Source organism: Lissotriton vulgaris, chromosome 8, assembly GCF_964263255.1.
Source record: "Lissotriton vulgaris chromosome 8, aLisVul1.2, whole genome shotgun sequence".
In the NCBI taxonomy this organism is placed as follows: Eukaryota; Metazoa; Chordata; class Amphibia; order Caudata; family Salamandridae; genus Lissotriton; species Lissotriton vulgaris.
The window spans coordinates 1334124804-1334141688 of record NC_141696.1 but is presented as its reverse complement, the minus strand read 5'-3'; the positions used below and the strand labels follow the sequence as shown (position 1 = coordinate 1334141688).

Genomic DNA, 16885 nt, shown 5'->3' with positions numbered 1-16885 from the left:
TCCTCTTGTGCAAAGTTCAGCTGTTAAGTGAATGCCCTGAACGATAATATAGTATCTTGAGTGCATATATAGTGTATGTGTAACACACACCAAGTAGCCTGACTCTGTGAGTGAGCCTGAGTACTGAATCCGGTCAGATCAAATGTAGATGCCCCTATTTTGGCATGGCACAAGACGGAGAATCCCCGTATAGTGTAAGTGAATTACCTGCATTCCCGTGGCTAGAGGGTGGAAATCCAGACACTGAAACGAGGAGAATAAGGACTTGGCATTTAGAAATTCCATCAAGACTTTTGTTAGCAAGAGGCTGCTGATCAGTTCTTCCTAAGCAATGCCATTTAGTTAATGGAAATGTTGAAGGGTGAGACTGCAATTTGTGTTGTGCAAGGTGGGGATATTTCTAGGTCAGGCCTGCCCTTTTGTCATACACTAATTACTGCTTAAGAGAAGATGCTGATAGCCAGGTGCAGAAATGTCACACTTTATTGTGTCCCTGTTGTGAGTGCTCCACTTTGAATGCAGCCCCAATGTTATTTGCTGCAAGATGAAATACTCCACACAAAGGCTGTGTCTGGAGAGCAGCCTGAGACAGACACTTGAAAAGAGAACCACCCCATACCGGGTTTGAAGGTTGAGACAGTGAATTCCTGTCCCGTGTCTAGAATATGTGTGCAGAGGTGGAACCCAGACCACCACACCTTATTTGTATTCCAAGTCTTTTGTAACCAAGGGAGTGCTCCACAGAATACATAAGGCACTATTAGGTGACCAGGGCAGATGTCTGCCTGACAGTCAATCTTCTGTCGGTGAGTGGACATCACCTCTAGTCTGCATTTACTGATGGAGCTGACGATATATCAAGGGTCTAGATTCTAGACCCTTGATATATCGTCAGCTCCATCACTCTAGAAGAAGCCGGTTTGCCTGCTGAGAGAATTTAGAAGTCTGCCGGGCCTTCGAGTAGGAGATTCTGTATAGGAGAAGTCCAACATATCCCTGGACGGAGAGACTCCCAGTGAAAGCTGACTGTCCTCAACCCATACCCCAGTCTTTCAGACGTTTCCTGGCAGTGAATGCAACAGCCTTGTCTGAGTTGCAACTTCCCTGGTAATTGTATGGGACCAACTGACCTGCAAGTGCCATCAGGATTATGTCGGCTCGGACGGAGTTGCAATTGCCTTGGTGAACGTGTCAGCCCATTCGGATCTGCAACCTCCCTGGTGGTCTTATCAGCCAATTAGGGCCCGTACCTTCTTCAGTGTTGGCAAACAGCCCAAACAGGCTGCATCCATCTCACCGGATTGATGAGGCTGCAGTTCAGCCCACACATACACAGAAGTGCCAGGGCTGCCAACCGACATTGGACTCAACCCAGAGGCTGTGTGAGAAGAGACTTGGGTCGTGCCTAGTTTTCTCGGATGCTACCAAGGACTGTCTCCAACTACTGTGGCCTTTGCCTGCAGAGGGAAAGCTAAGGCACCTGATCCATGCTAGTCGAACACTAAAGACTTGGAGGCTAACTGCCTGCCATACACCACCAGGGGTATGAACACTTGATACACATGAACTGATTGTGCATTTTATATATGGAGCACCAGAATCTGCAACTGAGCCTGATTCATGTTTCTTCAATAATTGCTGGTAGAGGACAAGCTTGTCAGGGTCACCCGAATCGAAGATAGAATGAGGGGAATCAGCAAATGTAGCGCCACAAGGGAGAATTGTGGCCGAACTGCTGCTCTGTATACTAGACTGAATTGTGTAGTATTTTGTATTTCTGTGAGATGGCCAATTAAGTTATTCTGCTTTGAGTGAATGCTGAGTTCTGAGCCTGTACCCAGCTCCACACTATCTCCCTGAGAAGTCTGTGACTGCTTGCCCTTCCTACCTGGAGAGTCAATTGCGGAAAAGGTTGTACTTGGCCCAGGATACGGTTGACGGTTGGGGCCAAGTAACCTCCATCTTCCCTGTGGCCCCATGAACGGGGTCTGAGAGGAGTGTGATGGATACAGGAGAGGCGCGAGAGTGGGCATTATGGGGGAGAGAAGAGTGTATAAGGTATGGTAGGAAAAAGAGACAATGGGATAGCACGATGAAAGGGAAACTGGTGAAGGTCTAGCAGGACAGATGTTGAGGTGAAGCCACAGTTGGGAGTAGGGGATTGGAGATAGGGGTGGGAAGGAGGCCTTGAGATTCCAAGGCGGAGGGATGGAGTCAGGATATGGAAATGATGGGGCAGGTCAAAGGCGGAGGATATGTGGATATTAAAAGGGGCTAGAAAGTGAAAATGAAGGTGAAGTAGGAGGCTGCAGGAGCAAAGAGGACAGGGGAAATTGTGTTGAGAGAGTGTTTTGTGGGGCACAGCGATGGTGGTGGGGATGTGAAGTAGTGAGTGAGGGTGGTGAGTGGGTGATAGGAGGTAGAGGTAGGGGTAGGGGTACAGGGAGATATAAGTAGAGCAGAAGGGGGGGAGGCAGTGTTTGGAGACAGTAATGGAGGAGTGGGTTAAACGTGTTAACAGAGAGGTAGAAGACGAGATCATAGTGCGATGATAAAGGCACAGTACCAAGGATGTGCGGTCCAAATGTTACCGCATTGCAGTAATCTGGTCTTATCCTTGGGAACTGCCCATACATGTTTAGAATTTTGAGTAATCGCTTAATTGTATGCGTTAAAGTGATAAATTATGAACTAATTCAAGAACAAAATTAATATACATATACATTATTTTGCATTTTTTCCTTTCAAGAAATGTAGACTCTCCCTCCTCTACCATCCTTTTAAATGGTCACTGGTTTCAGAAACACGTGCCGTCAAATGAAGACTTTGACAAAATGATACAGGAAAACGTTGGAGTAAACTTTCACAACAACCAGATGTTCTTCAAGCAGCACCTAGTGGAAGCTCAGCGCCTCTTAGAAGATCAGCAGCATAATAGTTTAAAGGTATGTATGCCTGATTCAGGAAAACCTCTCTGTACGTTTGTACCTTCAGTGTTTTCATAAAATCACCACTAGGGGTTGCTAAATCGCTTCGAATGATTCATATCCTGACTGTGTAAGCTTTTGTGCTATATACTACCGTGTAAACAATAAATATATCCACCCAAATGCAATACATTGCAAAAACTGTTTGCAGCAATATTTAGCTCATTTCCGAAGCATCGCATGTGTGTGTGACGTCGTTTAACTTCACTTCTAACGTAAGCGTGGCTCACTAAATTCCTCTTGCAGTATTTAAAAGAGAATATTCATATTTGTAAAATAATCGTTTTAGATTTTAATCTACTAATCGTCCAAGGCACTATCTAAAAACTCTAACTTTGAATGCCTTATCTAAGAACCACTTCGTAAGACGACAGTGGGATTTAATTCAAGGCAAGAAAAAGGCCCCGTCTCCAGGCGTGTTCTAGTAACAGGCATAATTCGGGTGGAGCGGTCTCCTTACTCATTACGATGTCTGCACTCCTGCGGCGAACTGTCTGTGGCACACATGTATCAAGGTTAATCCTTTTAAAAGTTTGTTTGACCATACACAGTGGTCCCCTGTACTTTGTTTAGATTCACAAAGGGGGTAAAGTCACCAAGAGAACCCCTTTCTTTTTTCCCTGAATGGCTTACTACCCCATGTGGGCCTTATCACGTTTTCAACGTTTTTGGGCCGCTAATTTGGTCCTAAACCATTGATACATATGGATATGAATCGCTGTTTGAGAAGGACCTCTACAAAACGCACCATCCATATTATGATTCCTTATTGCATTGTATTGTAATTACATTTATATAGCAATTACTGCCGCTGACGAGGCTTTGAAGCGCTTTTTTGGTGAGTAGCACGCTACTCCGGAACCCACAAATGATTAGTGTTAAGTTAGTATAGTGAAATATGAAAGTAATTTGAGTGGTGGAAAGGTTAATCAGTTATTTGGACGTATCCAGTTCTAAACCCATTCTGGAGTCTCCAAAAAGTTACCAACTTCTAAAATGATTTCCTGCATTGCAGAAAGCATGTTTGCAGTTGCAAACCTCGAATTGAGACTACAAAAGTGCTTTGTACATCTGCCCTTGGAGTATTTGTCTTAACCTGCAATTTTCTCTCCCTGGACTAAGGTGCGTACAGTCCATTCTAATAAAGAATCGGTATTCAGGAATTCTTCTCCCAAAACTTTTCTAAGCATCAGCACCATAATCATAATTAGCATGCAAAATGCAGTGACCGCATCCTTTTTTTTAATTTATATATTTTTTATTGAGCGTAGGAAACAGACATAGTACAAACAAATTTGCAGACTCTCCAATCTCATGTGAAAAAATAGACAAAAAGTTTTAAAAAAATCATAATCCACTAGTGCATAATAAATATGACCCACAATGTATACTAAGAGGCAGAAAAGATACAACCTATTGCATGTTAAGTCTCATATTTAAAATGCATGGTAGAAGAAAACAAAAGTTCATGCTCCATTTTACATGATGTATAAAACCAGCATTCTAGGTGTCAAATCCATGATAGTGTGTGGCCCAACTAAAAAAACCTCTATAGTTACACTCTACGCCTTGAAATTCCATAGTAATAATCACATTGTATCATTTATTTGTGTAGTTGTGACATAGCCCTTCCATATGTTCTCAAATTTCCGCACCACCCCTATCCTCTTTGCGTAGGCCTCTTCAAATTTGTAAGACCTCTCCATCTTTTGTAAGCACAGAGTCAGTATAGGTAATTTCTGAGATTTCCAATATTGTGCAATTAAAGATCTGGCTACTGCTAAGGCAAGGGACACAAAAAATTGTTTGTATAGTTAGAGACAATCAACTACATAGGAGAAGCCAAATAGTGCCAACGATTCTGATGGAAGGATATCTAATGGAACACATCTACTAATAAACCCAAAAACCTCTTCCCAAAAGTGTTGTAATTTTAGACAAGTGAAAAATATATGTGTCCAGTCCCCTGCCTCTGGCAGATTACATCTAAAACAATCATTCAGTAGCGTAGGAAACCATTTATGAAGCCTAGAGGGAGTGTAATAGGCCACCCATCTAGACAGGAAGGACATTCTTTGAAAGTTAGCCCCTCTCAATGCCCTGTGGCCAAGCTCACAGACTCGTATCCATTACCCACAGGTCCCTCATGTCCTCGTCCCCTTCATACAAACAATCCAGATTAACCATCTCCCAGACAGAAAAAAGAAAGCAGGAATGCTGATACGCCCCTCCCTCTCCCTATAGGGAGTACATAAGGGTACAGTACCCAGCATGCCTCCTGTTCTTTTTTCTGTCTGTCGACAGTTTTTTCTGTGCATGGATCCAGGAGCCGAGGGGCTCCTGGGGCTTACCTGCTGCTGGGCTTCGGGTAGTGCTGGTCTTCCCGGGTCTCTCCTCCTGCCGGGCTTGGGGAGTTTCCTGCGGCACTTCCAGGTTCTTCTTTGCAGTTGACTGCTATTTTCAGTTGCCGTGATGGATTCGGTTGGCCCTGGAGGTGTTCGCGCCGCGTCTCTGTTCTGCCGGGCTTTTCGGAGACGCGGCGCTCTGGGAAGGATTTCTGCAGTGTTGCGGCGGCCCCGGTGTGGCTGGGGCACTTCTTTCCTGTTTCTGCCGGACTTCCTTTGGTTAGGGCAGGAAGTCAGGCGTTCTCGTTTATCGGCTGGCGGCAGAGTCTTGGAGGTGTTGCCGGTCTTTCTTGTAAGTACCGCGTAGCTGTTTCCTTTTCCCCTTATAAAACGGCTGTGGGTTTCTTGGTCCCTGCATTCAGTTTTTTTGCTGGTGCTGGTGCGTGGTGCTGCTGTTTGGCTCAGTGCATTGCTTATCTTTCTGTGTTCCTCGCTCCATGGATTGCTTTCTGGCTTGGCTTGCTGGCTTGTCTGGGGTGCGCCTACGCTGTTGCTTTGCTCTGTGTTTCCTGCTGGACTTTGACATGGGGAAGCATTCTAGGAAGAGCAGGCATGTTGCTGTGTCCTCTTCTTCCTCTTCATCTTCGTCCTCTTCTCCTGCCCGTTCTAGGCATCGTTCTAGGGGTGGTGATGCCAGGTTAAAGGCTCTCATTAAGGAGACTCTTTTGGAGATGGGGGGTCCCAGGTCCAAAGGATCCTCGGCCAGGTCAAAGTCACGGTCCGGATGTGTTCCGCCTCCGTCTTCTTCTTCAGCTTCTGGCTCTGAGGAGGGGGGTTTGGACGCAGATTCTGTTAAAGGCAAATATGTCGATAAGGATATGTTGCTGGACTTGTTGAGCCACGTTAAGACTGATATGGGGTTCCCTCCGGATGTCCCTAGCACTTCTGGGGTTCCTTGCTTCGCCAGTTCCAGTATTCTGCGCCTGTGGTGATGCCTGTTCATCCATGTGTGAAGGAGGTTTTGGATCGGGAGTGGAAGGATCCGGATCGTATCTTGCTTCCTCGCTTCATGACCAAGCTGTATCCTCTCCAGGATATGGCTAAGGATTTGTCGGACTCTGTTCCTGTGGATTCTCTTGTGGCGAGTCTGGTGGGGCGCACCTCTTTGGCCGAGGATGCTGTGGTGCGTGATCCTGATGATAAGAGGGTGGACGCCTCTCTTCGTAAGGTGTATTCAGGGTCCCATTTGGCGCTGCGGGCTGGCATTTATGGGACTTATGTGGCTCAGTCTTTGCTTTCTGACTTGAAGACTTTGTATGGTTGCATGGATAATGCCACGGACTGTTCTGACGTTCTGGCTCACATTGAGCATCAGGTGGAATTTCTTTCGGACATTTCCTTCGATGTAGTGCGTGCCTCTGCTCTGTCGGGGGGTGCTTGCATTGCTGCTCGTAGGAACGTGGTCCTCAAGGACTGGAAGACCGATTCGGCCCAAAAGTCTTCTGCCCTTCGTTTGCCCTTTCAGGGTTCCATGTTGTTTGGGACTGAGTTGGAAGGCAAGCTTCATCGGCTTTTCAAGGAGAAGAAACATTCCTCTTCTTTTAAGTTGCCCTCGGCTGCTCCTGCTTTTTCTAAGCCTAAGCCTTTCTTTCGGCCCTCTTCTCACAGGCAGTTTTCCAGGGTTCGTGGCCGTTTTCAGCCTGGTCGGGGGCGGGACACGAAGGCGAAGTCCCCTCCTGCGAAGCCTCGTTCCTGACTATCTGGGGTCCGAGGTCAGATCCTTGGTTGGAGGTCGGCTTTGTTTGTTTCTTCAGGCCTGGATGTCCTCCTGTTCAGACTTGTGGGTCCTGGACGTGATCCGTTTGGGGTACCGGGTGGAGTTCTCCAGCCCGCCTCCGGACTCGGGGGTCCGTCCGACTCCTTGGCCATCTTGCCAATCCAAACGTGCGGAACTGTCCCGGGGGTTTCAGTCTCTGTTGGACAAAGGGCTATCCAGGTTGTTCCTCCGGGGGAGATGGGTTGGGGGTTTTACTCCATCATCTTTCTGGTGCCCAAGGTGACTGGGGGGTTTCGCCTTGTTCTGGATCTCAAGGCCCTGAACAAATTTGTGTTGAGGATTCCGTTCAAGACGGAGACTCTTCAGCGGGTGATTCCCCCGGTTCTACAGGGTCATTAGATGTGCACTCTGGACCTTCAGGATGCCTATTATCACGTGCCTGTCCATCCTCTCTCCAGTCCCTTCCTGAGCTTTTGTCTTCTGGGGGTCCATTACCAGTTTGTAGTTCTTCCATTTGGCCTGAGGTCGGCTCCCAGGGTGTTTACGAAGGTGGTCGCCCCCTTGGTGGCTTTCTTGCATCTCCAGGGGATGATGGTTTATCCGTATTTGGACGACTGGCTCCTGCATGCTCCCTCAGTAGAGCGGTTGTTGGAGGATCAGGGGTTAGTGTGTGCAGCTTTGAGAGACCATGGGTTCCTGTTGAATCTCCCCAAGTGCCGGCTCCCTCCGTCTCAGGACTTACAGTTCATAGGGGCCCGTTTCCGCACGGATTTGAATCAGGTGTTCCTGCCGGTGGATCGGGCAGTGACCCTGTGTTCTCTGGCTCATCGGTTTCTTGTGGGGAGGTACTTTCGGGTCCGACTTTGGTTGCACCTTCTGGGGTTGATGGCGGCCACGGTGTTCACTGTGCCTTGGGCACGTTTCCATCTTCGTCTTCTGTGGTCATACCTGCTGGCTCGGTGGGATCCCTTGTCGGGGGACTTGTCCCTCCTTGTTCCGGTGTCCCTGTCGAGCCTTCCTGCCCTGCGTTGGTGGTCTCTGTCTTCCAATCTGGACAAGGGCTTGCCTCTGCACTCTCCTCCTCCGGTGGTCCTTACGACGGATGCCAGCGCTCTGGATTGGGGGGCGACTTTGGGGTTGGAGTGCCTTCAGGGTCCTTGGCCCCTTCTGGAAGGTCGTCGGTCTTCGAACTGGCGGGAGTTGTCTGCTGTGTGTCGGGCTGTCCGGGGGTTTCGGCTCTGTCTGGTGAGCCACCATGTGTTGGTTCGGTCTGACAATTCAGTGACAGTGGCCTACTTGAATCACCAGGGCGGTATCCGTTCTCGGTCCCTGAACGCGGTGGTGTTCCCTTTGTTTTGCTGGGCGGAGTGCCATTTTTTGTCCCTGGTGGTTGTTCATGTTCGGGGGGTGGACAATGGGGTGGCGGATCCCCTCAGTCGTTTTTTTCCTGCCTCCCTGGAGTTGGCCTTGACTCCGGTGGCCTTTCGTCTGGTGTGCGTGAGGTTTGGTCTGCCCTTTTTGGACCTCTTTGCTTCCCGGCACAATAATCAGCTTCCCCGTTTCTTCTCCCGGATTCCGCAGGAGGGGTCTTGGGGGGGTCGATGCTCTGTCCCTTCCCTGGCCGCCTCGCCTGCTGTACGCCTTTCCTCCTCTGGATCTGGTCCCTCTATTTCTGTCCCGGCTGTTGAGGGAGGATCGGGAAGTGGTGGTGGTGGTGCCTTTCTGGCCCGCAGGTCTTGGTTTCCCACGCTGATGCTGTTGGCTGTTCAGGGTCCGTGGTTCTTCCCCTTCCCTCCATCTCCATTACGGTCCTCTCCGATGTTGCCCCTGCGACGGCTTCGGCTGTCGGTTTGGCGGTTGAGAGGCAGGGGTGGAGGAATAGGGATCTCCCGGAACATTTATCCTTGGCTATTCAGCAGTCTCGGAAGCCTTCTACTCTTCAGTTCTATGGTAGGCATTGGGGAAACTTTGAGCGTTGGTGTCTTGGCCTGGCTTTGTCGCCCTTGGTTTGTCCTTTGCCGGATGTTCTCCAGTTCCTTTGGGATGGGTTCGAGAAGCGTTTGTCCGTTTCTACTTTGCGGGCTCAGGGGGCTGCTATCAGGGCTTTTCGGGCTCCTTGGGGGAATCTGCCGGATGTGGATGGTCTGGTTTCCCGTCTGTTGCGTAGCTTTTCTAATTCCCGCCCTGTGGTGTGTCCTTCTTTTCCTCTCTGGGATTTTCCCTTGGTTTTGAGGGTTCTTGTTGCTGCTCCCTTTGAACCTTTGGAGTAGGTCGATATGAAGTTTGAAAGTTGTTTTTTTGGTGGCTATCACTTCTGCTCGTCGCCTGGGGGAGCCGGGTGCTTTGATGGCTCGGGAGCCTTTTCTGTCCTTTTCTGCTGACGGGGTGGTTCTTCGTTTGGATTCCTCCTTCGTTCCTAAGGTTTCCTCCCAATTCCATCGCTCTCAGGAGCTGGTCCTGCCTGCTTTACTTTCGGCTCCTGTGGACGGGGACGACCTTCCTTGGTCCTTGTTGGATGTTTGCCGGGGTTTGCGGGTTTATTTGGATCGGACCAGTGACTTTCGGCTTTCTGACTCCCTCTTTGTTTCTTTTGGGGCTGTCTCTAGGGGTTGCCGTGCTTCTTGAATGAATGAATGAATGAATGAATGAATGAATAAAATATTTAATAGAGCGCACTGCGGCCAAGCGGCTTCCTGGCGCTGGGGACCTGATCAGAACTCAAAGAGGAGACCCAGGGAGACTAGGAAGGGAATGCCTGAGAGAAAAGGAAGGTTTTGAGGGCTTTGCGGAAATGAGTGTAGATGGGGATGGAACGGATGGAGAGTGGAAGACTGTTCCAGAACTGGGGAGCCAGGACTGAAAACCGGGTACCCCCCGTTCTGGATTTACGGAAACGTGGGATTTGCAGAAGAGAAAGAGAAGAGGAACGAAGAGTGCGGCTAGGGGCATGAGAGGAGATGAGAGAAGTGATGAACAGGGGAGCAGAGCGGAAATGAGCCCGAAAGGCTAAACAGGCCAATTTAAAGAAAGATCTGAAACGGACAGGAAGCCAATGAAGGGACTTGAGAGCCGGGGTGATATGAGAAGATTTAGGAAGGGAAAGGATAAGGCGGGCAGCTTGGTTTTGAATGGCCTGTAGACGGCGGGATTCGTAGGCAGGTATGCCCACGTACAGGCCGTTCCCATAGTCAAGGCGGGAGGTGACAAGGGCCATGACTATGGTTTTGAGTGCATCGGTGAAAAAGAACAGTGAGATTTTCCGGATTAAACGGAGGGACAAAAAACAGGAAGACACGACGGAACTGATCTGACTATTCATGGATAAGTCATGACTGACTTTGATACCAAGGGTACGAACAGAGGAAGCAGGCAAAGGGGGGGACCAAAAGAAAGGGGCCAATGTGCAGGAGACCAAGGGTTTGAGGGACCACCAGTGAGGACAAGTTCTGTCTTGTCAGGATTGAGCTTCAATTGGTTAGCGCTCATCCAGTCAGAAATAAAAACTAAGGTGGAACAAAACTTGGGAAGAGAGTCAGGGGTAGAAGAAAGATCAAAAACGAGCTGGAGGTCATCTGCGTAATTGTACACAGAGACCCCCAGCTCAAGAAGGGAGGTGATGAGGGGATGGATATAAAGATTGAAAAGGAGGGGGGAAGAGAGGAACCTTGGGGAACGCCACAAGTGACTGGGCGGGGAGAGGCAGAGAAACCGGAGAGATGAACTGCCTGGGACCTGTCCAGAAGGAAGGACGCAAGCCAAGAAAAGGCAGCGCCCCGAATGCCCGCTGCGCTGACACGGTCGAGAAGGATGGAGTGGTCAACTGTGTCAAACGCAGCGGACAGATCGAGAAGGACCAGGGCTTGGGGGAGGTTAGAATCGGCCTTCCCCTTGAGCTCGTCCAAGACTGCGAGGACCACCATCTCCGTAGAGTGGCCGGGGCGGAATCCCGCCTGATGGCCTGCCAGGAGGCCGTTCTCCTCTATATAAGTGGAGAGGCAGGAGGTAACATGAGTTTCAAGGATCTTGCCGAGATAGGGAAGAAGAGAAATGGGTCAGAAATTAGAAGGGAAAGAGGGATCCAGGCCAGTTTTTTTTAGAATAGGGAGGACTATGGCAGATTTAAAAGAAGAGGGGACAGAGCCAAGAGCCAGAGAGGAATTAAGAAGAGCAAGGATGGGGGCGGGACAGTTGCTAAAGAGGGTTTTAAGAATGCGTGCTGGCGCGCAGTACGCGGGAGAGCCAGACTTGACCTTGACCAGAAGTTTTAGAAATAGATCGGTAGAGATGGGGGGGAAAAGAGCAAAAGAGGAAGGGGGAGGGGGAGAGAAACAAGTGAGACGGGGTTGAGGCACAGTAGGAATGTTGGCTTTATTCTTCACGATCTTGTGGATGAAAAAATCATTAAGTGAAGAGCAGAGGGACTGTGAGGGGACCAAACTAGGGGTAGAGCGATCAGAGGTGGCAAGATTGTGAACCAAAGAAAAGATTTCACGAGATTTTTTGGCCGATAGAGCTACTCTCTCAGTGAAATATGCGGTTTTAGCCACTAGGATCGCTTTTTTATATTCAATGAGGAGTAATTTGTATTTGGCACGCAGAGAGGGACAGTAATTCCGTCTCCAATGGCGTTCCGACCGCCTAAAGTCGAGTTTAAGCGTTTTAAGCTCTGGAGAAAACCATTTGTGCGCGTCATAGGGGCGGATCGCCTTGATCTTTCTGAGCGGGCGACTAGATCATACGAGGAGGAAAGCCATGTGCCAATGGCGTTGACCTGGGATTCGAGAGGAAGATCAGTGAGGTTTGGGGCACAGGAGGCCAAGGTAAGCGAGAGGGAGTCAAGGTCGGTCTGATTCCAATTACGGGCTAAAATGTTTTTCGGAAGGGGAGGCTTGTCGAGCGCTCCCAGGTGGATAGAAAAGGAAATGATAAAGTGATCCGACCAAACACAAGGGGATATGAAAGGAGGTGAGACAATAGGACGTGAGGACCAGATTTGATCCAGGATGTGACCCTGGGCGTGAGTGGGGACTGAGACATGAGGTATGAGGTTTAACCATTGGAGAGTGGCAGAAAAGTCTTTAGAGGGAAGGTCTTCCCTAGGGTCGCCCGGCCATAAGTTAAAATCGCCGAGCAGAAGGACGGAGGAATTGTTGACCACAAGAGTGGCCAAAAGGTCCTGAAGGGAGGCTACAAAGGAAGGCATAGATTGAGGGGGACGGTACACAAGGACAACAGTGAGGGGGGCAGAAAGGTTGAGGGAGCGGGCCACCAAGTAGTCCGCGTTTGGTATGGGGGAGTGAGTAAGAAGTTGAAATTTGAGGGTCGACCGAATGATCATCGCCACACCTCCCCCCACCTTACCGTCCGGACGATCAGCTCGGAGGGCGTAATGGGTATCGGGGAGAATGGCTAGAAGGTCAGGGAGGGAATCGGCGGTGAACCAAGTTTCAGTCAGAAAAAGGAAATCTGGGGAATCAGTGGTCAAAAGGTTGAAGAGTGCCGTCTGGTGTTTGACTGCAGAACGGGTATTGAGCAGATAAGCAGAGGCTGCAGTAGGGGCAGGGGCAAGGGAAGGACAGGGGACAAGAGAGGGGTCGACAAAGGGAGGAGTGGAACTGTGAGAGACCGAGGACGGGTGAGGAGGGGGGGAAACGAGAATACCAAAAGTATCAAGGTGTCGCAGAAGTGAGGGGGAAGGTGAGGAAAAGGCAGAGAGGGCTATGAGTTGAGCTGAGGAATAAACCAAAAAAGGAGCAGAGTGTGTGGCCCCTGGTCCCGGCCCGTCGCGGACGGGCGCAGACGAGCTTAACTTAGGCGCAACTTCGGCGCGCCTTCGTCGCGCCCGCTGCGCGGCCGGGATTGAGTAACCATAATGTAGTGACACATAGGGAGGAGGAACGGGGAGCGTGGCAGGGGGGGAGGGGCCAAAGAACTGCAGCGCAGAGCCCAGACCCGCCCAAGATGGTGGAGCCGCCCGTCCCACTCCGAGAGTCAGGCAAGGAGGGGGCGATCAGCGGAGGCGGTCTGGGTCGCGTGCAGGACAGGGGGCAGCCAGGAAGAATCAGAGCGCTAGGTCCGGAGCGCTGGAAGAGCTGTGCAGGTAGGCGGCTTAAAACTTTGCAAGTGAAGTCTCTAAAAACAGCGTTGATCCCGGAGACGCCTCGGGAGTTCAGGGGTAGATGCAGGATAGGCACGCGAACAGCTGACCGCCTAAAGTACTTAGTCAAGGGGGGAGGGGCCAAAGAACTGCAGCGCCGAGCCCAAACCCGCCCAAGATGGTGGAGCCGCCCGTCCCACTCTGAGAGTCAGGCAAGGAGGGGGCGATCAGCCGAGGCTGTCTGGGTCGCGTGCAGGACCGGGGGCAGCCAAGAAGGATCAGAGCGCTAGGTCCGGAGCGCTGGAAGAGCTGTGCAGGTAGGCAGGTTAAAACTTTGCAAGTGAAGTCTCTAAAAACAGCGTTGCTCCCGGAGACGCCTCGGGAGTGCAGGGGTAGATGCAGGATAGGCGTTCTTCCATTGGGCGTTGGTTGAAGCAGGTTATTGTTCTGGCCTATTCCCTTTCGGGTTCTTTCCCCCCGGCTGGGGTGCAGGGACGTTCTACTCGGGGGATGGCTGCTTCCTGGGCGGAGGTTCGTGGGGTGTCCCTTTCTGAAATTTGTAGGGCCGCCACTTGGGCTTCTGCTAATACCTTTGTTAGGCATTACCGTATCCAGAATGTTCTGGGGGATGACACTAACTTTGGTTTGGGGGTTCTTCGGGCTGTGTGTTCCTGATTCCCCTTGTTTTCCTTCTGCTGTGATGTTGTTTTCAATAAAATTCCTGGGTTTTGCTGTAATGCTGTGTCCTAGTGGTTTGTTGTTTGATGATGGCCGGTTGCTGCTTGGGTATTCTCAATTGTTTGTATCAAGGGGACGAGGACAGGAGGGACCTGGGGGTAATGTCCTATTACTTACCGGTAATATTCATTACTCCGGGTCCCATTGTCCTCATCCCCTTCATACCATCCCTCCCTCCCTCCCGGGCTTTCCGGCCCTAATCTTGGGCTTGGTGGTTCAGGAGGCATGCTGGGTACTGTACCCTTATGTACTCCCTATAGGTAGAGGGAGGGGCGTACCAGCATTCCTGCTTTCTTTTTTCTGTCTGGGAGATGGTTAATCTCAATTGTTTGTATGAAGGGGACGAGGACAACAGGACCCGGAGTAATGAAGATTACCGGTAAGTAATAGGACATTCCTGACTACTAAACCTACAGTTTGTTAGCTGAGCGATTTTTGGGAACATTAGATTAATGAGGTTCTTGTTCTTCTCCTGGCGTAATACCTTGTACCAATTCCGAAGCCCAATAAATTTGATTCAAAAGCAGCTTTTAAAATTACTCTTGTATTCTCACTATTTCCTCTGAAGTTGGTCCGGAGGAAGCATGAAATCTGCCTTAAACTTAGCCAGAGGTCGCGGCTATGTGTTTCAACTTGTGTTACAAACGCCTCCCATGTCATCTGATTAGCACCATTATAAAAATCACCCAGTTTACAAAAACCCAACAAAATGAAAGGCTGTAGCCCTTTCTGTGAGAGTTTGAGGCCCCATACCTCGCCATCACAAAGAAAGGAGTATGTATGGCATCATGGAATATTATAATTTTTATAAAGTCACTTAATGCGGTTTAATAGTGTATTCACCACCTTATATCTTGGTTTTTATGGTAACTTTGTCGTTCTCAATAATGCGGTTAATTTAATAGCACTCTCCTTTAACATATGATTAATTAATAAATTATCAAACTTCGAAAGAGGGGACAAAAGCTGAGTTGTAAGGTTAAGTAATGCCGCTTGGTAATAAGTAGCTAAGTGAGATACTGCAAGACCTCCCTGTTCAACATCTAATTGTAAAATAGAAAAATTTGTTTAAGATTTTTTTTTGGGCCTAAATAAACTCCCGAAACACCTTATCGAATTCATTAAAATATGAGATTGGAATCTTTAAAGGAAGATTTAAAAATAAAAATAACAACAAAGGAAGAACAGACATTTTTATCAGAGAGGCTCAACCTATTATTGACATGGGCTATAATGCCCATCTATCTAAAAGACTTTTTATTTTATCCAGTGTCTTACCGTAATTTAAGTGAAACAGTTGAAGGTAGTCCACTGTTACATATAACTCCAGATATCTAATTGGTTTAAAAGGTAAAAACTTTAACCCTTCCGGCAGCTCTGTTCCTGGTGTATTAAATAAAAGAAGCTCTGTTTTAGATTGATTAACCCTGTATCCTCCTAATTCTGTGACCTCATCCTTGATGTGACAGATGCAATTACAAATATAATAAATAATCTTAGAGGTTAGAAATGTGGAGTCCATTTGGTGTGCAAGTTACGGTTTGCGTGGTCATTCTGAGAGTTCTTGCAAAACTAACCATAACTTGCAAAGTTCAAAGGTTTGTAACTATAACTTAATTTTACCTCTGGTTTTAAAGCGAACTTGAGAGGTTTTGTACTTTTAGCTATCATAGCTAATCCTAACCATAACCTAATTTGAAGTAACGTTTTTTTCTATGTGGCTTTCTGGGGTTTTATGATGATATACTACCAACCTCTGCTGTTTATGGTCTTTGAGAATGCCCATTAGGGGGCCAAAGGGCCTGGCCTGTGGCCAGGCTCTGCGCCCAACGCTTTGCAGGCACCCATGTCCTCTTCGCACAGAATTCTACTGTGTGCATCAGGGTGTTCAGCTGGGTTCTTCACAAAATCCACCATGAGTGGCTTCAGGGCCTGGCGTTTCTTGGAGTTATTATTGACAAGCTATTTTTGTTGTTGATTTGTGTCTTAGACGAACTCTTAGTTTTTCTGTTTTTTTATCTTCATAGATTGTTTTGAGTTTATGGTCTTTTTTATGACTGTGCTATAACCATAGTTGCAAACGACTATTTTTAAACTTTTATGGAAATCAATTTTTTCTTCATTGGTTAATATTTTCTAGTTCTCATTCCTGTCATTTTGTTCAGCACACCAAATATTGATTTTGCACTTGTAGTACGAGGCTAACATGCTAAGTTATAAGAGCAGTTTTGGTTTTCACTTTCCTTTCGTAGCTCCTTGGGGACACTTTCTGGTGTTCCTATATAATGGGTCATGTATTTGCACTGCTGTTGTAGGAATTTTGTAAATTCCTAATGCTTGACCCTGAGGTACTAACGCACGGTACATGTTCCATAAAAAGTATACAATAGTTGCCCTCTACTCATCTTTGCATCACACAGTTTGCACGTCACCCTTTGGACATTCAACACCTTCTCTCCAGTAGCATGGGTGAAGAGCTCCCACCCTATGTGGTCTTTGATGATCCAAGCCTCCACTGTATCCCCTGTATGGATTCCTTCCTCATTCTCTTGCTGTGAAGCAGAAGGTCATGCAATGTCCTTATCCCTCGAGGCAGGCATGATGGTGAACTCCAAAGCACTATTATCTCTGAGAAGCAATTGCTCTGCTGTATGGAACTCCTTTTGCTGCGAGACAGACACTTATTCATGTGTTTAAAAACAACCTGAGTTCTCATCCAAAGCTCAGAATGCCCTTTATAATGGCAATAACTCAGTGGGCTCTGCTTGAGGTCCACAGACTCTAAAGGCAGTCCTGTTCGTATTGCTGTAATCCACATTGGCTGGATCCAAATGGCAGCAGCTTGTTGGAAACGCTCTGGACCTGCAGCTCCAGCGCTCACGGTAGGCAATTTATTCCCTTGGGTCTAGGTGTTTCTGTTAGTCCTCAGGTATGGCAAAGG

At 48.5% G+C, this 16885-nt stretch overlaps 1 protein-coding gene and 1 pseudogene across 2 annotated transcripts in view; one reads left to right on the top strand and one right to left on the bottom strand.

The window, feature by feature from the left end:
• The window catches only part of CEP126 (centrosomal protein 126), a 343370-nt gene that overhangs the window by 165254 nt on the left and 161231 nt on the right, over window positions 1-16885 (top strand). For both annotated transcript variants that reach the window (XM_086935283.1, XM_086935284.1), the window contains exon 5: window positions 2750-2945. In XM_086935283.1, coding sequence (XP_086791409.1) covers window positions 2750-2945 — 196 coding nt within the window. The remainder of the gene's footprint in view (window positions 1-2749; window positions 2946-16885) is intronic.
• LOC147698701 (uncharacterized) lies at window positions 9008-12995 on the bottom strand (annotated as a pseudogene).